A 24,326-nucleotide genomic window follows, 5' to 3' on the forward strand; every position below is an offset into this window, starting at 1 on the left:
TGCAATGAAAATTTATCCCTGGTTGCTCATGTCTTGAAAACAATACCAATCTCCCACAGAGAAAGACGGGAGGACAAACACAGCTTTTTGATTTGTATTATAAGTCTCAAGTTAGAGAAAGTCTTTAGGTGCCACTGCATGAGAAATTCAGGAAGCCAGATGGACCCAGTTGCCCTCCAGAAGTCACGTCCTCATTCCTAGGCTGCAACCAGCCTTAAATGGATAAATGGATAACCCCATGTAACGATTTACAAAACCAAACACAAGACGACCTCTATGCAGGAAGCGAAAAGACTACTCATCTCTCATTTCCGATGGACAGCAAAGCTAACAACTTTTTCGGGTTTTAGTTTATAAGCAACAGCATCCATTTACTGGTAAAGTGGGTGTTGGAAATATAGCAGGTGTCATCCCAGGCCTGAGACCTATGTCATCACACAGCGTTCTGTGCTCACAAGGACCTTGTGCTTGGTTTAACGCTCTGCTCCCACCATCTTGAAATTCCGAATCATTTTATTCTGGAATTTGTGTTTTGTAAGTAAAGGAAATGAGACAAGGGGGTACATGCATAAGCAAAGGAGATGCATGCAATGTGTGTGTCCACCCCTGTTCCTGGCCACCCCATCTACATATAGAGTTTCTGATGCCCCACGAGCCCAAGATTCTGTGGACCCACCATGTACGGGGGTAAAATGAATCAAACGTATTTATTTGAATTCATCCCCTAATATTTCTTCCTTCTTTCTTATTTTACACTGGTTCCTGTGGATTTCGAAGCTGCGCCTGAGAGGGAAAATGCGAAGGAGTTTGCAAAATGTTTTTGAACAGTCCAGAGGGGTCCGATGTGGTTTTCAGAAACTCAGATTATGACAAATAGTTTATGCTCCTACAACTGGGTCCCTTGTGCCTTCACTCTTGGCCTCCTGACTGTGGGGTATAACTAGACTGATTTTCTCCAGAGTCCTTTTCGAGAAAGAACTCTTTCCTAGATGGCTCTTCTACTGCCCCTGCCTCCAGCCCCCCTCTCCTCCAGAGCTGCCTAGACCAGTGTTTAATAACATTCTGGGGAAGATCCCATAATAAGGCCCTGGGCCTTGGTTATTCCCACGTTTTCATCTTCCCAATTCTGAGAAGAGTTTCAACACAAACACTTTAAAAAAAGAATCATGACAGCGTAATTTTCTGAAAAATTTTACCATGTCTTAAAACGTACACAGAGGTAGTGGTGGATAGCAAAACCAGAGCTGAGAACGGGTCAGACAGAACCACGGAGCTTTGCCAGCACTGACTGTGAGACACACTCCCCTCTGAGATCCTGGAGAGCCGGCTGATCTTGGGAAAAGTGGGCTGCCCTTCCCAACTGGCCCTCTAGGAAGAGAAAGTGGATAAGTACCCACTCTGCTGAGTCAGTGACATCTTTAAAAACTGTGTCAGAAGAATATTTTTAACTTACATTCTGTCTCTTTGAAAGAAATCGATATGTCATTTGATGGGACTTTTTTTTAATTGGAACATCTTTATTTAGCTTTTCTTTCCCCTAGTCTTCTAGGGAGCAACGGAAAAAAGTGTTTTGTTTGTATTTGTATTGATTCAATCACTTTGAGCAAAAAATAAACAACTAAATACAGCAGAGTAGTTTAATGACAATCTTTTAGGGATCAAGACCTCTAAGCAACACAGCGTCTCATTCTAGGTGATTGGAAATAAACAGAAATCCATAAAACAGGATTACTGGGCAATAAATAAGAGAAGCCACATTCATAATTTAAGAAGCTTCTTTTCATGCATTCATTACTGAAGAATGCACTTGAGCCCTAGTCTATTTTTACAAGAGCAAAGATTTCCTCTCAGCATGGAGTCTTTTTCTTTTCTTTTCTTTTTCCTTCCCTCCCTCCCTCCTTTTCTTTCTTTCCCTCCCTCCCTCTCTTTCCCTTCCCTTCTCCCTTCTCTTTCCTTCCTTCCTTCCTCCCTCCCTGCCTTCCTTCCTTCTGAGATACTGAAAAAGAGTTTCTCTAACATTTATCCAGAAGCTCCTACATTCCTTTCCTAAGGCTGCTCAGAGGAACCAGAACACAAAAGGAGGGAGGTGTTAGCACACTAGGCAAGGACTGATTCCTCAAACACTTCCCATTCCAGACCCTTATATGTACAGCAAAGTGCCTGGTGGGGAGAAGTCCATGGCGCAACGTGGGAGCAGGGCCCGAGGGACGTGGTCCCTGCCTTCAGTGTTTACGGTGCAGCATGAAAGGCAAGTATTGGAGACATTATTAACACCCCTCCTAATCTTCCTCCCTGCTAGGGCTGGCAGTGTGTCCAGGCTAACCAAGCCTTCTTTGCAAGTAGAGGTGGCCATGTGGCATTTATCCAGACAAAATGATGATTAAGGAAGTCTTCTAAGGGTTCTAGAAATGCTTATTCTATTCCTAATAAAAGAGGATGACTTGTTTGGTTCAACTGCTTTCCCTTCTTCCTTGGATTTGGATGGGATATTTGGAGCTGCAGCAGCCATCTTGTGCCCATTAGGTGGCAAGTGTGAGAGAAAGGCTAAAAGACTTGAGAAGCTGACTTAGATACTGTCAAATGTATGATATGAGTCCAAACAAGCAGTTTTCTCCTTTCCAGACTCCAGAATTCTTCTTAACTGAGTAGATGTATCTCCTCTTTAGTCACTGCAGGTCATATGTTCTGTTATTAGAGGTTGAACACAGTCATAACGGAGAGCGCAATCCATACAGAGCAGCCAGAGACAGAGATGATGCAAAGCACTGTGTGAGGGGTCTCTGCCTTTGGTGCACGTCACTCACACTTTAATAATATCCAGAGTGGGACTTGGGGAGCTCCACAGTAATTCCGGTGCTCTTCGATATGCCAATTTTGTGACCCGATGAGATTCCGAAAGGAATTCGAAAGAGGAGAGATCATTTTGGAGTTGGGTAAGCAAGGAGAAATATTTTTACCTTAGTAAGGGAGAATATTTTCAATCGAATATCTTGTATCTGCAATCAACGTCACCCGGACTGAATTGATCATCTTCTCTCACTGCTGCCTTTTTTTTTGTTTTGTTTTGTTGAGGTACGCAGGCCTCTCACTGTTGCGGCCTCTCCCGTTGCGGAGCACAGGCTCTCGATGCGCAGGCTCAGCGGCCATGGCTCACGGGCCCAGCCGCTCCGCGGCATGTGGGATCTTCCCGGATCGGGGCACGAACCCGTGACCCCTGCATCGGCAGGCGGACTCTCAACCACTGCGCCACTAGGGAAGCCCTCACTGCTGCCTTTTAACCCTTAGGGTCATCTTTGAGTCCTCCTTACTCAGCATCACACCTCCTGGCACCAAGTCCAGTGAAGCCCATCTCTAATAAAATGTCGCTCTGTTTTTCATTTCTACGGTCCCGGCTGCTTACCTGGATGGATCCTGAGATTCTCTAATCAGCCTCCCTTGCTTCTGCCTCTTCAATAAACCCTAGAACATGTCACTAGAATAAAAACAAAGCTTTCAATGTGCCACTCTCCTGGTCCAGATTTATCCCACTGCTTATCAAATAAAGTCTAGACTTAATTTTAATTATTTTTTTAATTCAAGATCCTCCACCTCTGGTCTCCAATGTTAACTTTGCAGCACTATATTTCACTACCATTCGCACCACGAACACCTCCACATTCTGACTATTAAATAAACGTTTGCCATGTCTTGAACAGGCCTGATAAGGTCCTGACAATGTTCTGGCTTATATAACTCCTTACCCAGCTCTATTTGCATTTCATTCCACTTAAACTTGGTAAAATTCTATATATCCTTCTTTAGGGCCCAACTCAAATTCATTTTTCATGCTGCTTTTTCCTGATCCTATGGCTGAAAAATGAAATATTCTAACATGCTAAGTCAGTCCTTTCTTCAAATCTCATGGAACATGCTTTTTATATTCTGACTTATAATACATATCTGGCTTACATCTTTCCCTTCTACTTAATTGCTACTGGAGGGAGGGAAGGAGTGTCCCCTATAGCCAGCTATAATATCAAGGAAAGTGTTGTGTTTGGGGGTCAGAAAGCACGGGCTCTGCCCCTGGGGTGGAAGCCGAGGGCGATCACAAGAGCTCTGTCTTCCAGTTTCCTCTTCTATAAATCTGAGACGACATCTACCTCATGCCATTATTATGTGGGTTGAAATGGATATCAGTGACTCAGAGATGGTACTGTTTTGTGATGTGTTGTTAATATTATGACATTATTTATTATTGGTTTGAAATCACCCACAGGACTATTACAGCGCTGGACGAGAGCTTAGGTGCACAACAGATATTTAAATGGACAGGAGATGCTCAGGGAATGTGTGTTGATTTAAGCAGAATTGGGCAAGCCAGGAGTCATGTTTGAAAAGAGGAATAGGGTTGGAGGAGGGAACTACTCCCCATCCTTGTCAAATTATCATTAATTCTGACCTTTGGAAGTGTCAGGGGCAGGAATACCTTTATAAGTTGTTTGTCAATAACAGGGGTTGCTCTGGAAGAGTATATTGGCTTTCAAGATACAAAATGTCTCATTGGTCCAGACAAACCCATAAACGATTCATCTTGCAATCGTACAACTATGTCCCAGGGAGTCAATTCCTTATTTGAAGGACTATAGGTTTAAAGTAAGTCAAATATCATGTAATATTCTGGAAATTGGGACAGCTTAAAATTTTAATAGACCAGGTTTTGCAAAAAGTCCAACAAGTGCCCCCCAAAGAGATTTGGGTCTTGCTTCTTATCATTCCAAATAGGATTGGCTGAGCAGAGCCCAGAAAAAAAACCAAGCTATGGTTCTCTGGCCACACTAGTCCTGGTGTCACTTAAACCGTTAAGTAGAATTCTTTATATGAAAGAAAGAGTAAGCGTAATCGCTCGGAATAAATGCCTTGTAAAATGACTGCAGCAATTGTGCTGGTTGTAAGTACCTCTGAGTCCATTAAGATAAAAATCTGTCTTTGAATATTCACCTTAATGCACCAGACTGTTCTTTCTTAGATAAATCTTACTTGAACATTGAGCAGTTAGCACAGTTTCTCATTCCTTGCTCTCCTTCCCCTCCATGTGCACATCAATGCGTGCAGGGCGAGAGCATTTAAGCAGTGCTAGTCGCAGAGCACACATTAACACACAAGGCAGTCTCTAAACATCTTTAAATGCAGAATAAATACAGTTTAGGTTTTAAATATCTTCATAGGCTGTATACCCAGGAACGCACTGGACTGGACTCTTTCCCACATAAGTGGTATCTTATAGGCAAAAGCAATAAATGCTTGTATTTAAAATAGTTTTAATACGCTTCCAATTGTTCACCACCTAGAGGTCCAAATGGAATCTAATTCCCTAGTTACTCCTCAATGAAACAAGTTTATCTCTATATTTATATCATAGGATATATCTATAGCTCTAGCTGTATTTTAAGCTTGGGCCCCAATTTCATTAACTTTTGTAGCCAAACTGGGAAAATGCTCAAGGATCCCCAGTCCTTATTCAGAGCACTCATTTCTTCTCTGCTGAAATGAAGATTAGACATAACTCCGTAAACAATATGTGCCTTTAAATGTCTTCTGTGGGTGTCACACTGGTTATAACAATATTGGCAGGGGTAATATTAAATTTAACTGTCAGTATTTAACAATGAGTGCAGCAGGAGAACTAATCCATCAGAACAGACAGTGGCCATAGCTCTGGAGCTTCGGCTGCCCCAGGCCTCCATCTGCTTTGTGGTGTGGGCAGAAGAGAGTCCTGCTGGGAGGGATGCGGGTGGCGAAGTAGAGGTCATCTGGGGTCTTGAGGTAGTGGCTGTTTACCAAGTAGTACCAAAGTGTTTCAATAATTTTTAACAGCGTTAACTAGATTGTTTAGCAGATGACGCTTAGGATGCCAAGGTGATGCACTGAATTTGTCTAGGAACCAATGCCTTTGGATTGAGAAAAATTCTGCGCAGTGATATCCAAGGGTATTCCCAGCTGTGCCTGGGAGGTTCTCTCACCATTCACTCATTCAACAGCTCTTTTCTGGTTAACACTTTGAGGGAAACAAAAAGACATCTGAAGTGACTTCAGTCTTCAAGAAGCTTATAATAAAGTGGTTAAGTGTCTGGGATAAATATCCTTAAATAATAGTAAAAAGAAAGAAAAAGGGCTCTGAGGGGCGAGTAATAAATGCTGGCTGGAATGGCAGAGAGGAATTCATGGAGATGTTGGTCTTTGGGTTTGGCTTTGACAGGATAATAGGATATTAATGGGCAGAGGTGGGAATAGACCGTCCAGGCGAATGGCACAAATCAATGCATAGCAGCAGGAAAGTAGAAAGGAAGGGATGGGAATAAGAGATTGCTTTGGTTTGGTTGGAGCACAGGGTAAATATGAAAAAGGTGGGTAGTGGAACCAGGGGACTCCAGGGAAACCCACCTGTTTCTTGACAAACAAACCAAATCAAATATACACTAACGGTGCACTGGCAAAGTGATCTTTTTACACAAATGCTAGCACATGTTATTTGTTTAATTTCAGAAGAAATGTATGTTCCAGGCATTTAAAGAAACTGTTACACCAAGCTAATTTTCACTGCTGCGGACACAGCTGAATGAGGACATCACTGTATACACTTCAGAGATGAATGGAATGCCTGTTTCCACCTCTTCTTAAGTAAGGCCCCTGTGAGAAGGTGGGCACCTTACAAAGAATTCCTGTCTGTAGGTAAGAATTCTACCCTCTGTTTTGAAAATCATCCTGCAGAGTTCTTCTGTCTTCCGACTGAATAAAATGTTTAGCCTGAGAGACAGTTAATAAAGCCCTGCAGAGTTCTTTTCAGCCCCCTTGGATGTGATGAAACGCCATACGTTTGGAATGGCCATGTTCACACCTGTGTGTGGGTCTGTATATGTGTGTGTGTGTGTGTGTGTGTGTGTAACAGAAACATAAAAGGAACAAAGTTAGTTTTAACAGCCCAATAGATTCCCAGCTGGAACACACTTTCGAGGAGAAAGTTACATAAAAGAAACTTGGGCAACTTTAAACACCATCTGGACCATGCTGTGCTCATTTGAGCTTTACCTGTTTAAAAAAAAAAAAAAAAAGGCAACATAACAAAAAGTATCTACAAATACAACTAGAGAAGAGATTTTCTGATTCTTTGGAGATCAGATGTGCTTGCCTTCAAACACTGCAGCACATTTCCTTTAGTCCTATTTGATACAGGGATACATTTCTTTTTTTAAAGTAGCTAAAAGAGTCTTCTAAAGTCCAGTCCTAATCTCTGGAAGGAAAAAAAAAAAAAAGATGTGCAAAAATAAACCCAGTACCTTTGAAACCTAATTGAAAGAGATTTCCAAACAACTCAATTGTTTTCTCCAGTCTTCAGAGGTAAAAGCTAAGTCCATGAATCCCAGCCCTGTAGGTAAAACACTGGCATTTCCAAAACAATGCATTGTGCAACCAAGAGAGAAAAGGCAATAATGCTAAGGGCCTAGAACTGCACCCAGGACTAAATCAACACGGTAATAAGCACAGAGCACACCACACTTTCCATTTTCTTTTTTTTATTAGTCAGAGCCAATGTGGGGAATATTTAATATTCATAAAGCAATTTATGGGTAGAAATGTTCTTTTGCACTTGCTTTGGTGTTTTTCAACTAAACAAGAATCCATTTCCATATTTTACATAAGATATTAATACATTTGAAGGCAAGAGGTTTGAGGGAGGGCTTAATTGTATTTTTTTATTAAAAGGGAGAGCAATATTTTCTCTCAGGAGACAGTTTTCATGTGAAGTTTTAATTGCCAAGGCTCACAGCACCCCATCAGACCATTTTTATTTTCTTTTTACATTAGAAGGGCGATGAGGAGATTACGGGAGAGGCAAAGTGCAAAGGTCACAGAATGAGTCAAGAAGACCCATCAGAATTCACACTTCTCTCACAAGGTGGGTGCTAAGGCTTACAGCAAAATTCAATACAACACAAATGGCTTATGAAAAAAGTTAATTCTAAACACATACACAATACTATTACAATTTTATATAATAAGATGTGTGCAATCATACTGCTTTTAGTCACATTTTCATTTAGAAAAAAATTACTCAAAGCCTGTTTAAGAAAGTGCATGGCATCCAGACAAAATGATTTCCTTTAAAAATTTTAGCAACTGCGTTCTCTGGAAAAGATTGAAGGATTTTTTGAAATTTCTGATTTGAAATGTCGAAGTAGTGAGGTTCTAGATGATGAAGCAGTGGGATTTTGGAAATATATCCCTGCCCCCATAAACATGACCATTTGGTCTTCAAGAGGCAGGAAAAGAGGGGGGCTGTAAACAGATGTTGGCTGCATTGTAACACAAGCTGTCTTTTCTCTTTCTTTCTTTTTTTTTCTGTTGTTTTTTTTTTTTTTAAATCCTCATCTGATTCATAAAAAAGCAATTTGGAGCATTTTAATTTCTTTTCTCACTTAATAACAGTAACGACTTTCTGGGTCAAACATTTCCTTCTAGTTAATGATCAGTCAGCTGAAAGGCTGGGTAACAAAGACCTGCAGCCCAGTCACTCACTGCCAATTAACGGCCACTTTATCAGTCAGTGCTGTTTAAATATAACAAGACATATGCCAAGCCATCCACAGAGGGCTGGGTACCAAAATCATATCATTAAAAACACACTTCCATCAAGGCAAAGCTCTCGGGACCTCTGTGCTATCACAGCAGTCATTTTTCTGAAAGATAGGCAAGTGGCAATGTGTCCACTTGTTGCAATTCTCAGCAGAGAGACCTTGACTGGAGGAGACAAATCCCCTCACCTCCCCCATGTGTGAGAGAGTGAACATCGGACACCACACGGAGACTTAAAAGGGACACTTCAAGGAGGAGCTGCAGAATAGAAGTGCTGTCCTGTACATGTGGCCGTAACACTTACCTCTTTGGCTCACGGTAGATCTACTGGTGTCCTACTATATGACAGAATAAATCTCAGGAAAAAATAAAATTCTAAATCAGATTACATCTTATGGGCTTCTCCCTCCAGGTTTAATTGAATTCAATTTCTTTCTTTTCTATATGTTGTAATTGTATATAAGTTATCTATTACAGTCAGCTCTTTGGCACTCCTAGGCAATACCTTGGAAACAGTAATACTGTTGGCTAATGGTTTCCAGACAATCATTATTGATTCAGATTTTAGAGCTATAATGCCCCCAAAGATTTCAATGTATGCTGGAATAAGCAAAATGAACATCATCTATCATGCTATTCCACACACTAGCCCCATCAGAAGAGTGAAATTGTTCTAAAAATCTTCAAAGGATTGTGATAATCACACTTTTCATTTGTATAGGGGTTTCATTCTCAGAATACCCTTTCTATATTACGCACAGTCCCGTGATAGCTAGTCATAAGTCACACTCTTCGTTGTGACACAGATGGGACCAAACCCATGTCTCCTGGGTTCCATTTACTATTTTCGCTCCATGACACTGTGGGGAGAAGTAACAGACTTATGGTTAGTGGACGTGAGTCTGGCTCATGGCTACCACAGAAAAGAGAAAGGAGTATTTAATATCTTCTAAATTTTAGGCCACTTGTTAAAGCTTCCGTGAGCTTTCCCTTTAAGTGACAATCTGTTTAAAATACGTCCTTTTTGGAAATAAAAACACAGAATAATGTGGCACAGTGCATGATGCTTTCAAGGGATAGAAGAGTTTTCAAGCTGTGGAAGGAGTCCAAAGGTTGTCAGCTAGTAGTGGTTATGAATGAGGCGGGTTTGTTCATATGCAGTGAACATGTGCTGCAGGACTCTTCAGCCGGGAAGGTAAGATACAGATCTCACTACTCAAATCGCGTGAGGCGGCGCAAACGAAAACTCTGTAGAACGCTTAAGAAGCCTTTTTCTCCACCACCTTCGCATCCAGGGGATAGTGAAGTAAAAACATTTCGACGAGGAACCTCAGTAAAAGGAAAGAATGTTTTTGGACCTTTAAGCAACGTTAGCAATTAAACGTTAGCTTTGGTGGTGATGTAGGGGAGTGGGGATTTGATTTGTATGGAAAGCTGTGCCCACAGCAGTGGGTTCAGTTTGTACCTTGCGTCATGCAAACTGCCAGTGGGTGTTAGCCCTTACTGAATTCCACTGTGCCCCAGCTCCAGACTGAAAAAGAGAACTGGATCAAGTGAAGCATAGCTCTTTCTGGAATCCTTAGAATCCCATGATGAGACAGAAGATCTGAGAGCTGCAACCCTGGGGTCCAGAGAAGAATTGAGAACATGACATGAATTCTTCTTGCCTGCCCACTTCCAGGGAGCGTGAATGAAGGAGTGAATGCTAAAACTGGATGCTACTGGGTGGGGACAGGTGTCAGCTCACTATCTTCCCTGGCTCCTTGTACCCTTCAGCATATCATACGCATTACTATGCATTTTGATCCTACTCTTTTTCCTGTATCACACCACCACTAATTTCTCAACCTCAAACCTATTTTTCACAAAATGAATTTTTCTTTCCTAAAATACAGCCAAGGCATTTGAATTGGATCAGCCAATCTATGGTATGTAGTTTGGCTAGTGATCAGGAATTAAAAAGATAAATGGGTAGGTAGAAAAAATGAATAACAAGAATCAACTTGAAATAACAAGAAAGCACAAGAAATATAACAAGAAATATATCAACAAGAAATAACTTTTTAGCATCTAACAATACAAAACTATGTTAACACCTAAAGGAACAGAGTTAATTTTACAAATTAGAAGCAGACCTTTATTTAGTTTTAAGTGTTTCATCAATTACTTAAAAACAAATAAACAAATTTATCTTTTGTTTTTTTTTTTTTTTTTTTTTTTTTATGCGTTACGCGGGCCTCTCACTGCTGTGGCCTCTCCCGTTGCGGAGGACAGGCTCCGGACGCGCAGGCCCAGCGGCCATGGCTCACGGGCCCAGCCGCTCCGCGGCACGTGGGATCCTCCCAGACCGGGGCACGAACCCGTGTCCCCTGCATCGGCAGGCGGACTCTCAACCACTGCGCCACCAGGGAAGCCCCCAAATTTATCTTTTGAACCAGAAGTTTCAATGTGCTTAGATTTAAAGAGAGAGATGCATCTTGCACAAAGATTAAGGTAATGCCAGAGATTTGATAAAAGAAATATTCTCCACAGGGTTTTGTAAGATAGTAGGTGATACAGATGAAGCTCAATTGACTACATTTCCACATTTTGGGGCATTGAAATGACCCCTAGGCATGACAGATCCTGAACTGAAGTCACGTGACATTAACGGTAGTTTTCTAAGATAGAAAAGATGAAAGGTACACACTAGAGATATTTGCATCAGGAACATTTTAACAAAGGGTTTTCTGTTGACCAGGATATTTGTAAGATGGAACTTTCCATCTCTTGAGTATTCCACGTTGAGATTGTATTGGATCCAGCCTAATACACATGGTAAAGGTTTTGTAATTATTAAATAATAAATCCCTATAGGTTTAAAGCTGGCATATAAACTAAGAGGTATAGAGGATAGGTAGCTATCTCAAAATGCATAGCAGAGAGATAACAAAGAAATAAATTACCTCCTCAAAAAGTGTGAATTGTATGGCTTTCCCTCAAAGGCTAGAAGTATAAGAGGAAACGTTAGTCTACATGTTTTGGAAGTAGGAGTATAGAATTGTGGACCCCCTTAGGTAGGTGTTACAAAGAGGGATCGTATTGAAATTATGGAGGCCCAGTATGTTGCACATAGTGTTGCCTGACTAAGAAAAGAGTTCAGACAGAGATACTCCAGTCTACTCTAGACCAGCATCTCTGGATGAGACCGAGAGCTGCAGGAATGATGCGTGAGTATAACAGGGAAGCTTGCCTGAAAATTTACGGTGAGAGTTAATGGGATAAGTGGCAGAGAGAGTGCCTAGAAAGCTGGTGTGTTTAAAGGCCAAAAAAGGACTCTGAGTCCAAAGGAAGAAGGTTTTTAGTTATCTGCTGTGATGGTAGAGGATGTGGCTGCAGAAGATTACGTGCTTTTAAAACAAAAGCCCCAAAGAGAAGAGAAGAGAAGTTCCAAACAGAAGAGAACCTGATGGTCCCAAAGAACCAGAGACAAGCTAAAGTCTCTACTCAGAAAGTAGGGTAGCAGAGTAAATTTAGTTAAAGCTACCATAGTAACAAATCAATACAAATTTTACACCATTTATTAAGCACTTACTGTGTGCCAAGCACTGTGCTAAGAAGTTTTTCCATTCTATTCTATTTAATTCTTTCAAACACCTTGTGAAGTGAGCTTCGCCATTTCTGTTTTGCAGAGGAGGAAACTGAGGTTCAGAGAGCTCAAGAATGCAGGTAGTAAGTAGCAAAGCTACAATTCTGACCCAGATCTGTCTGATTCTAAAGTCCTTCTCTTAACCATAATCTGTGGCCAGAGACAGGGTAAGAAGGGCAAGAAACGAGTAAAGGGGCTTTAAACTCTGAGCAAATCTAAGAGAGTGACGTGGAATTAAAGAGGCTCAGATATAAAGTAATATAACTAAACCAAAATGTCCAAACAATTGCTTTTGTATTTTGAACTAGACGACCCAAGGGTACGCGTTGACTCTATAGATCCAAGAGCCCACACATCTATTTTCTTTTCTTGGAAAGGCCTTTATACATGATCTACAAATAACAGAGCAAAATACTTCTCCATTGTTTAATGTGAGTAATATAAACTGCAGTTGAAATATTTATTTCAGGTTTGTCTAGTTTATTCCCTGACATTTCCCTGCTGGCTAGTAGAGTTTCAAGCCAAAGGCGTGTTCCACATCACCACTCCGGCATCAATTCAGTCAACCTTATCTGACACATTTACTATGTGCAGGACACTCATTCCAAAGGTGTGTGTGTCAAATTGCAGTGGGCCAGGCGGTAGAAAGGAGGTTTACAGAGAAGTTAGAGAGTGTACAGAAAAGCCTGGATCCTTGGGGGGATGTTTTTGAGGGAAGTTCTCATTTGTTTTAAATTTTGAGGTAGTCATACTGAATTGTTAAGCCGCAAGTTCCCTGAGAAGAGAGATGTGATTCTAAACTTTCAACTTTGGTAGAGTGTTTAAAGTTTTCCTTATATTGTCGAGAAAAAAGCCATTTTCAATAATATAGATATCCCAATATTTTCTGGACTGAGTAGACCCCCCACCCTCCAACTTTTGATTTCACTAGCTTTGGACCAGAAAAGCCAATCTCCTGGGTCAAAAGCATTGCATTTTCTAGTGTTTACAAATAAATATCCTTTAAAATAGAAATAGATCAAGAAATCCATATTCATCTATCAGTCTCTTAATCCATCTAAAAAGTAATTTTTTGCCTTGTGATGTACTCTTAAACTCTATATTCCACATTATTTTAGGTTTACATGCTAGGTATTGCTTCTAGCAAAAACTCTTCTTTCTTTATTCTAATCCTTTATTCTGTTCCTTATATGACTATTTCAAGGGTTATTTTCAATCTCCCATGGAACCTGTTTCCCAACACAGATGTTGCCTAAATCTCTTCTTACCCCAGGCTCCCTTGTGCATTATGGTTTAGAGAAAATCTTTTTTAAAAGACACCCCATATCTATAGATATAGTAAAGACACCTTGAGTCCAGGTACAGTATCTGCCTTGCAGTGCATGTGCTTTTCCTATTTCATACTTTCAAGAAGGGGACAAAAGGGTCTGCATCTTTCATCTGGTTTTCATCTGCATCTTACATAGGAGGCTAAGAAATTTGATTAAGATAAGGGACTAGATAAGACAATATGCTATTTATTATAGTCTGTGCTGTAGGAGTCCATATTCCACTCCTCCAAAAGCTACTCCCTTGTCCTGTGCCTCTGTTGCCTTCCCACAAGAATAATCTTAAGGGTAAAGGGATGGGGGTGGGGGGAAGGAGCTGGAGAGCGAGAGAACAAAAATGTAATTGCCTATCAGCTCCACTATCATAATTATTTTCAAACTCTGACATGAGCTGAGTCAGATGAATAACCAAATCAATTTTTGCAGTTGGTGATCAGTGCATTCTTAGCTTATAAATTAAAATGTCACTACTGGAGTACAAAGTGATGCCACTTCTGGGGCCCCCAGTGCAGGGAAGAAGAGAGGAGGAGCCCCATTCTTCATGCCCTTCATGCTTTTCTTGCCCTGTCCCTCTAAGCCTCTGGGCACATTCTTTGTTTTCTCAGTGTGGTTCTAGCATCTGTGTCAGTGCAGAAGGTCCCTTAATGCTGAATAATTCCATAGACAGCTCGTTTCTTTTCATCAGAGAAGTGCATGAACTATGGGGAAATCTGAAACAGCACATATTAACAACCTCCGCCAATATATAATTTCCAGGAGGCAAAGGAAGAAATAATTATACCCAGAGAGAATCTGAAGGAAGGGGGAAAAAAAATACTGATACTGGAGAGGTTACTGCTCTGATTTTGCAATGTGACTGTCACATGATCACAAAGCTCTGTGATCTTATTTTAGTGAATAAAGCATGGCTCAGAAACCACACTGGTATATTAGAAACTTTAGACTCAACTTGATAAACGTTTATTGAGTGCCTAGTCTGTGCCAGATACTATGTGTAGCAGTACAGATGCAAACCAAAAATCCCCACGGTCAAGGATTTCATAGTCAAGGAGGGAGAGGGACCGGTGGAATGTAATTACAATATGACTCATAATTGCCATTAAGGTAGAATAAATAAATCACCATAGGAATAGAGGAGAGGAATAATTAACTCTATGTGAAAGCTGTAGTGAAAACGTGGCATTCTGAGCTGGTCCCTGAAGGATGATGTCAGTCCTTATCTGCCACCGTCCCAGGCCATCCATCCCAACACTTTGCTTATTTATTCATCCACTCACATTCATCGCTTAACCATTTATGAAGCTTTGTGTGATTGGTAGGCTCTGTACTGGGACTTTGGGCTGCAGCGCTGACTTAGCACAGCCAGCTCTAAAGTATGTGATGAGAGTAAACTGTTTGCTCTCTGCTGATCAGTAATTAAAATTTGGAAATAGTCTAATCTATGGCTACCTTATATACCGAATCAATGTACCTAGAGCCAGACAGAACCTCCAAACTTATCTTTTCTACTGAGGCTCTTACCCTTTACAGAGTTGGCTAGAATGTCTACGTGGTCTGTTGGCGCCCAACTGCCCCTTCATTTATACCCTTCTACCCCCCATCGTCTCCTCCATTCCAACCTGGAGTAGTCAGGTGGACATCTGAAACTCAAACTCTGAAGTCCAGCTGACGTGTGAACTTGGCCTACTCATTCAATTCCTACTGGATTCTGCTTCTGGATTATCTCACTTAGAGCCCAGTCCTCCAGTCCAGGGACTTGTCTAGCTTTTTGATTGCATCCATAGTAACTGAAAATGAGTCCCTCTAAACCCGAGTTCCTCTGCCAAGTTCATGATTAACCTCTCTATCCAAAACTTTCTTCTCTTTCTGGTCCCACCCCTGTTCCCCTCAGGATTGAGGAGTGTCAAAGGAAAGGTGGAACTGAAACAGAGCAGGACCCTGCAGGGCCCTCCCAGGTACAAAAGGCCCTCTGTGTCCCCGATTTGTAGAAAGAGGCTTTTGTCTCCTAGGCCTTCTCTGAATTCCAAAGCACATACCAAGCAGTTACTAATTAGGGAAGTGAGGGAATGCAGAAACAAAGGAAAAGCAATCATGAAACAATAGTGAAGCAATAAAACAGAGTCCTAGTTCCTCCTCAAGGGATATATGTAACCATATGACACATGTGTTTGAGTTGTTCTACAGGAACTAAGCCCCCCACCCAGGTGGATGATGTGACTACATGCTGAGCACAAGCACTAGACCCCAGACTAGCTGGAACCAGAAGGTTGATGATTAAGATTCCCAAAAAACCATCCCGTTACCTCGCCACCAACCACTCAGAAGAAAGTCATGTCCCCTACAACCCTTACACCAAATGTTACCTTTAAAAAACTCTTCCTTGAAAGCCATCAGGGAGTTCAAATCTTTTGAGCATGAGCTACCCGTGCTCCTTGCTTGGTGACCTGCAATAAGTGCTGTACTTTCCTTCACCACAACCTGGTGTTAGTAAACTGGTTTTGCTGTTCTGTGGGTGAGTGGACCCAAGTTTGGTTCAGTAACATAACCTTATTCTCTGGGAAGAACTTTGAATTTAGTCTTACCCATCTTATACTGAATAGCTTCCCCTATAAATAATCCAACCCTTATCTGACACTAAGAATCACCCCCAAATCCACATCCTACTACCCTAAATTGAAATTGGATGACTGCATATAATTATGACTGAATTGACCCTGGGTTTGATTTGTTTGTGGAGGTTGTCCAGACCGTCTAAAAGTTATCCCTAGAGTCACAATCTCCCCTTCCTCCATCAGGTAAAACATTCAACTCTGGCACGAGTACCAAAATATATAAACACTAATTTCATGGTTTTATGTATTAAACATCCTGTAGTGATATTTGACACAAAACAGTACTATGCACAAGCCTATACAAAAGCCAGCTAAATGTAAATCTGACTTGGTTTTGACATAGTCACAGAATTATACACTGCACTACTACCCCAGACCAACACTGCCTTGCTCCTTATACTATATTCCTTCTTGACTAGTAAATCCAAGAGTAGAGAAATCAAGTACCTAAGTCACCACCCCACTCAATAATTTCAATGTTGGGAAAAGCAAACTAACTTACTGTACTACATATTTAACTCATTTCCTGCCCCCTCCACCCCAATATTGTGAGTCACAAACCACCCTTCCCACATCACCAAATGCTTCCCTTACATATTGCCCTCCTTTTTCCTATAACAAATTCAGAGAGCAGAGACTATGTAGTAAAATAAAAGCATCAGTCATCTAGTTAGGACTACGTGAATGCAACTGATAATGGAATAACATCTAATATAGAGAAACCACAAGCACACAATTATTTACATAGAGATAATAACAATGTGGGCAGATTTTTCCATCTGAACTTTCAGCAAAGGGCATGTGAAAGTAAGTCCATGAGGAGACTGAATTTGCTCTATTAGAGTCTGGTAACGCAAAGGAAGCTCCATGGTCTGACCGTGGGTTTCAGATAATAATCCAGCGTCTAAGGTCCTAGAACTAGTTTCAGTCATTGTTCCACCTCTTTTTAGGTGGAGGTTTCTCTGATGCAGGGGGAAAATCTCAGTGCATGAAAACACAAAGCCATAAAGTACTTATTGTACAGAGATGAGAAAGAGGAAATTAATTTGCCTTTGCGTAAGCAAGATAACCACAGACTGGCAGAGCCTGGATAATATTACCATTGACTTGCTCTCTGTATTTCAAAGTTTCCAAGGGATGTTTAACGTATAGCAAAGCCTTTGCAGATACAGCGTAATCACTCAAGATTATAAATGCCAGCCTATAGGATTATAGACACTGAACAAACCCAAAAGTCAATATTGGGAAAGGTCATGATGATGGACATGTAAACCACAGAATTAATCTCTTTGGTTAACACCTTGTAAGATTTTTCATCACAAATCACATAAAGTACTTCAGGGTTCCTCTTTTCCGAATCTTCTCCAGAATGTATTCCTGCCAATGAAGTGTCTATCATGGCTCTTTTCTGTCATGCCCAATTGCCCCCAATTGAGAGTTGGGCATGTATGGAGTTTGTATTAATTAATTTACTTATCCATTCATATTTTCAATAAATATTAATTGAGCAATCACTATGTGTTATGACTGGAACTTACAAGTCAGCAGAAACACAGTGGTGAAGAGTATGGATCCAGTCTGCCTGGGTTCAAATTCCAACTTCATCACCTACTAGCTGTGTAACTTTGGGGAGTTATTTAACTTTTCTCTCCCTCAGTTTTATCATTTGTACAATGGGGACTGTTCTGGGAACTGAATGAGTTAATACATATAAAATGCTTAGAACAGTGTGAGGCATATGGTAAACACCCTAACTGATGCTGGCCGATTTAATGATGATAGTACTGATGGTGATGTTACTTATTAGGAGGAAACCAACACTGATCAAACAATTATACCAATATACCATAGACAATTACTCCTCCTATAGTACTGTGAAAGAAAAATACATGCTGTTATCAGAACATTAAGTGGGAAGTTAGATCCAATGAGGGAACTCAGGGATGCATTTCTTGAATCAAAAATAATTGGGCTGAGACCTGAAGGGTAAGAAGAAATAAATACGCAAGAGTGTCAGTGAGGAAGCAGGATTCCATGGAGAGCACACAGAATGTGCAAAGGCCCTTTTTCAGGAGGCAGCAATTCAGTCCATTCACAAAACTCAAGGAAAATCAATATGGCTGGAACACAGAGAGTAGGGTTGGAAGGAAGAAGGTGGGCCTGGTGAGGATGAGACTACAGACACGGGGACAGATTGTACAGGGCCCCATAGGCTGCATTAAGAATTTAGTCTTCCCTGAGAGCAATGGGAAGCCACTGAAGTGATTTTGATAGGTGAGAACAACGATTCATACTGAGGTTCCCATTTATTGCTCATCAAAAAACGAAGTGAGCAGGTAGTGTGATAAGTGCCATGCAGTTGCAAGGCCTCCATCCTCTGCCACCTCCCGGTATGCTATCAGCTCATTTCCTGTTAATCCTCACCTTATAACCCACCTCCAGCAAAGCCAGACTATTTGCAATTCCAAATGTATCGAGTAGGTTCCCCACTGCATTTTGTGTATGGCTTCCTCTGCCAGCAATGCCCTCCTTCCTCCTCTCTGCCTGGTAACTCCTATTCATCCTTTATGGCACAGCTTCACCATCTGCAAATAACATGGCCTGGCTATAGTAGGTCCTCTAGGAATGTTTGCTGTCAGCATGCATTAGTCTCTACTCATTTCAACATGAGGGTCCTGGTCAGGAACAGCTTGCCTGGGGCCTAAGGAGATCTTTCTGAGACCAGACAGTCAATATGACTAGCAAAAAAGTCAGCAAAGAGCTTCCGCAGTTTTAGGTTCCTCATTTCAAAAACTCCTATAAATTTAATTTATTTTAAAACATTAGTCCCATTCTAGTCCTACGGAAGCACATTGAAGTCCCTGATTGCAAGAGTCCGCCCCCCCCCACCCCCACCCCACCCCCCCCCCCCCCGCACCCACCCCGCCTAATTTAATCCAATCCCACAGAACTCAGTTGACAAGGCCTTCTGCCCATTTGTCACGTGTATCAGATTAGATGTGATCATCTTGATACGAGAAGACTTGCCCTTTGCTGCATCTGAGTAGAGGAATTTAGCTCAGGAACGGGCTTTTTGAAAAGCTAAGTGTGTCTCAGGGGTGTCAGATAACTCATTGATAAATAAGATGCAGATGACCTTTGGCATGCTTTGTTAATCATGTCACACGAACTCATATTACTCCAGTCACCAGATAATGTGGCAGCCACTCCTCCCAGGAGAAAAGCCCCTTCCTGGAGGCAGGGAGGCAGTTCACACCAAATAGCTGCACTGAAGTGGACATATGGGTCCTTTTATCCTGACAAAATAATTAGACAAGCACACAGAGAGACTGTTCTAGGATATTCGATGCAGGCTTTTTTTTTTTTTTCTAATAATGATAATAATAAAGCATTAGAAATATCCCAATTATCTAACAACAGGGGATTGATTAAATAAGAATGAATGAAGAATAAAAATGTGTCTGGATACAAAGATGCAAATATGCATCTATATGTTCAAAAATTGGTTTACTCTATATATGTTATTAGGAACCATGTTTTTTCCCCCACTTAACACTGTATTGGAAACACCTTTACATGCCAATGCATGTGTGTGCAGTTATTATTGAAATCAAAGTATAAGACCATCTAAACACTGATGTTTTTAAATACTTGAAGTTTATAAAACTTTTTGAAATAAAAGTAGGGAATGTAAAAAGTAGTAGAAGTTTCCTTGTTACTTCTAACAGTCATGTTGAACTTGTGTTCTCCTATTGCAGAGGGGGTGAGTCCCTAGTCAGAATGGCCCTCTCATGATTTATAAGCAGGGCTTCATTTATATGGATGATACTGAATTACCTGGTAGCACGCTATTTGCTGTAGATAAAATGAATGAGATATAGTCTGATGAGGGAAGCAGCAAAGAAGTGAGTAACCTGTCACACCAGAGCATCATGGAGGCATTCCTAGGCGCACGTCCACTGTACCTCTCCCCCCACAGTGTCACAGAAGCTGCTGCACGATGGGGTGGCACCACACCACGTAGGATCACTGCAAGGGTGACTGAGCCAGAGGAACGTAAAGTGTCCACTTTAGCACTTGGGATACAATAAAGGTTCAATAAAGAGTAGAAAGAGAAAAGGAAACAAGCTGTTCTGTTAAAAGAGAACTGGGAGTATGTCTGAAGGTGCTGAGAACCGAATTTTGGTGTAAAGGGAGAGTTTGCAGGATTTGGATAGGCTGCAAGAGAAATGCTTAGGGACATTTTTGTCTTCTCTTTATTTTGCTCACCTGTAGTTCTTTTCTCTTGGTTCCTACTGTATAGATCAGCAACGCAGTCTGATAGGTTGAAGCTGAGCTTCCTACCCAGCTACAAATAACCTGGTATTTTACGCCTAAATGTCAGCAGGATAAAGCATGAACGTTCCAATCAAGTTGACAAATAATAAAGTGGAAATGCTACGAGGAATTAGGCAAAAATCATTGGTCTTAACTGACTGAATAGTTCTGTGGTATGTTTGCAGTATGCACGTGTGTATGTGTGTGCGTATGTGCGTGTGTGTGTGTATGGGGGTGTGTGTGTGTGTGTGTGTGTGTGTTGGGGGTAGGACTGATTTACAACACGCGTAATAAAAACATTCAGAATATTGGTGACATAATAGAAAACAAAATAATATAAGGAATGAGCAGATAAAGTAGAATAAATCCTGCCTTGAGAACCAGTCTATGTAGATGTTGGCTTTGCATGTTTTAATGCCATGCTTTTTGGCCTAGATAAAGTCAAAGAGCTAAGTGTTCTCTTCCTGAGCAGACTGCCCATCACCATGCCATTCTGAGTTCTCTGCATAAGGGTAACAGAGAAGTATATAAGAAAGTGCTGTATAACTGGCAGCTCCCTAGCTTAAAGCACAGAAGGAGATGAAGGAATGGAGTCTAGAAGACTGGAAAGAAAGAAACATCATTTAGTAGGTGACTCTCAACGTAGCTGTAGTGGATTCCCTCCCCAGACAAGGCCTCGATTCCAGAGCAGCAAACAAAGGCATCATGTAAGATGAACAACGAAGCAGCTCCCTCGTTCTCTTTTAGTTCTTCACTCTTTATGAGCTGGGCCAATATTTAGAATGTAATTATTGCTCTCAGTGATTAAACATTTTCCCCTTTCACACTGCTGATTTTCTTTTTGAAGGCTGAGTCACCCTCCAGCAAAAATCTTTTTCTCAATGGATTCCACTTCCCTTCATCAGTTTCACTAGGTGAAAACAAAGATTATAAACATGGTGGCAGCTGGTTTTGAAGGAATGAGGTTGAAAACGAGGGGCAGATGTTCCATGTTTAACAGTGCTTTGAGGACTAAGGATAAGACCACAACGCCACCCCAACAACAACAAAAAGGAACCTAATAACTTCTTTCCAGAAGTAAAAAAGCTAAGTATCATTGGACAAGGCAAACTCTTATTTAATAATACCACCTTTACAAAAGCATTAAATTTTTACTTTAGAAATAATTTATTGTACCACTCCTACACATAGCTACATATTATTTCATCATTTTCAAAATGAAGTAGAACAAAGTTAAATGAATTGTTCAAGGCAAGTGAAGCACTTAGATAGAAATAAGGATCCAAATTCACTTCCTACTGACTGCCATCTTCCCTTTAAACTCAATACCATCATGCATGGCATTATTTTTATGCAGCCTGTGGCTTATTGTTTATAAAAACAATTGAGAAAAATAACCCCACAACTCAGCACACGCCCATTAAATTTCTGCATGAAAATGTTTGAACGATCCCATTACTTTGCATCTGTCTTGTGTAATGGTGATGATCAGAATAGGAAAGATAGCCCCTGCTGCTCATTGGATCTTTCTTTGTGTCAGACACTGTGCTACATTAATAAGAAGGGTTACCACGTTTAAGCCTCACAACAATCCTGCATAGCCATTCTAGTGTCAAACCCTCCTTTTATGAAGAAGAAATGGAGACTCAGAGGAGCTAAATAAATGGATCAAGATAATAGAGCTAATAAGTGATGAATATGTGAACTCCATCTACCTGACGTCAGAGTATGAACACTCAGTGCCCTGGAAATTTGGCCTTTTCTTTAGGAAAAAAATTATTAACTTGGGAACTAGGTGAGACCAGGAAAATTCTGAAAGCTCACTGTCACACACATGAATAAGCCAGCTCACACCACCTTCACATTTGAAGCAGTCTTCCTTCCTCAGGACTCCATCTGGCTGGGCACACTTTCTTCTTTCTAACTATTTGCATATACAAGGGAGCATTTCACAAATCGGATTATGTGCAACTCTAATGCAATCAGTGACAGGAAAGAGTTAATGCACTAATCTTCTTGCAAGGAGTAAACTAGCAGAATCTGGTTGATTTAGGAGTGCTAGCAATTTTTTCCCAATATTTAGTCTCATGAAGTCACCAGGCTGAATCCTCTAGAGTATGGTGGAAGTGACAATTAGAATGTGCTGAGCTACAGAACTCCATAAAGGCAGTTTCAAGGCTTCCGCCTAACCTTGTTTCCAATATGAAATCAGCATTCCCCCAGGAACCTTACACAGATTAATTCAGGATGCAAACTACTGACACGGTGAATTTACACAGTCACACAGGAGTGACTGCCGCATGTCAAATGCAGCATCAGAGTCAGGAATGAGCTTAAGTTGCTCTCAAGTTTATGGCTTCAAAGAGCCTCTTAAGGCATGAGGAGTGTCTGATAAGGGTCTTCTTCCTTTTAAGGTCTGGCCTTTAGCCCACATGAAGAGTTAAATATTTTATTTTTGCGTATCAGTTGATTCAGTCATTAAATAATACATATAATCAAATATAAGTTATTTGATAGAAAACTCGATACTATTTGCTCAATTGAGAAGAGTTCTAGTGAGATGAACTTCTATAGAAACTTTAAAGTTTAAGACTTAGATGAAATCCATCCCATTGTTGCTCAAACTCACACGGTCTAATAAGAAAGGTATTTTGAGGACAACAGAATGCATTTCTTATCTATCAGCCAAACAATCTGTGTCACATCTGGGAAAAGAACAGTCTTCCTACACAGCTATGATGAAGGATAATTGTATTAAACTGAGGATTAAGTTCACTGCCTCTTCACGAGATACTGAAATACAGAAACACAGTGAATGAAGGTCTGTTGGGTGGCAATATGTTTCCTAGTTAGTTACTGGTGAGTCAAAAGCTGGGGTCAACAACAATGAAAGACAAATATTAACTGTATAAAAATATATTAATATTTCTCCTTTTTCTTTTTGCATTATCTCTCACTCTTCTACTGTATCACCAAAGGGTTCTCCCTTTCTCTCTCGGCCATATCAACTCCCCATTCCTCAACCATCACCTCCTAAGACAATAACGTTTTTTTTCTGTTGGATATAGTTCATTTGCTATTTACATAATTATAGTGAATGATTATGAAGTGCATCTGTCCTGGGGCCACCTTCAGTGACCATGGTGGGACACATGTAAGCCACGGGCTAATGAGGCAAAGGGGATGCCTGGCTGCCAGCCAAGATTTTGCAGGCATGACCACACATATCTCTGTGCTGCTTTAATTTGTGATACGTGCCCCTTGTCAGTGTGAGGAAAGACAAGTCATGATAACCCAGAAGAGAATGTGTGCCAATGGCCTCTTTGTAGCTCTCCTGCTGATAGCAACTGATAAAAGTCAGCAGAAGTGGGAGGAAGCAAACTCCTCCAACAAAAGGGAAGATCTGAGAGATTTACCCTTGGGTAAATGCTCTTTCTTGGCATTTTAAAGCAAATTTGCTTTTGTTTTAAGCTCTCCCTTGCTTTTTGAGAAATAATTCTTTTAGTCATATCCTCTGCTTTAATATTTTTTCTCCTTACTTCCTCCCCCACTTTACACTTTTTTTTTTTTTCTCTAACTTTCCTTTACTCCAAAGAAAATACCTCAGGCCAAAAAGCTGTGTTAATTCTTAGAAAGGTTTTTTTTAAAGAAAAAGTTTAACTTATTCAAATATATGCTCTAAGGTGTGGAATCAGAAATCATAATTATTATTCTTCCAAATACCTAGGAATATAACTGATATTTGCCTTGGGAAGTTTGGGGTTCTTCTTTAGTTAGTTACTAGCACTATTTCTATGGGTTAAATGTTCTTTGGACATTTAACTATTACCA

General features: G+C 40.7%; 1 protein-coding gene across 12 annotated transcripts in view; it reads right to left on the minus strand.

Annotated features, from left to right (window-relative positions):
- The window catches only part of NRXN3 (neurexin 3), a 1,619,945-nt gene that overhangs the window by 59,344 nt on the left and 1,536,275 nt on the right, over window positions 1-24,326 (minus strand). The window contains exon 18 of one of the 12 annotated variants that reach the window (XM_065871341.1): window positions 9,940-9,968. The exons of the other annotated variants lie outside the window; for them this stretch is intronic. Within the exon in view, the coding sequence (XP_065727413.1) occupies window positions 9,940-9,968 (29 nt within the window). The remainder of the gene's footprint in view (window positions 1-9,939; window positions 9,969-24,326) is intronic. 12 annotated transcript variants of the gene reach the window in all.

Source organism: Phocoena phocoena, chromosome 2, assembly GCF_963924675.1.
Source record: "Phocoena phocoena chromosome 2, mPhoPho1.1, whole genome shotgun sequence".
In the NCBI taxonomy this organism is placed as follows: Eukaryota; Metazoa; Chordata; class Mammalia; order Artiodactyla; family Phocoenidae; genus Phocoena; species Phocoena phocoena.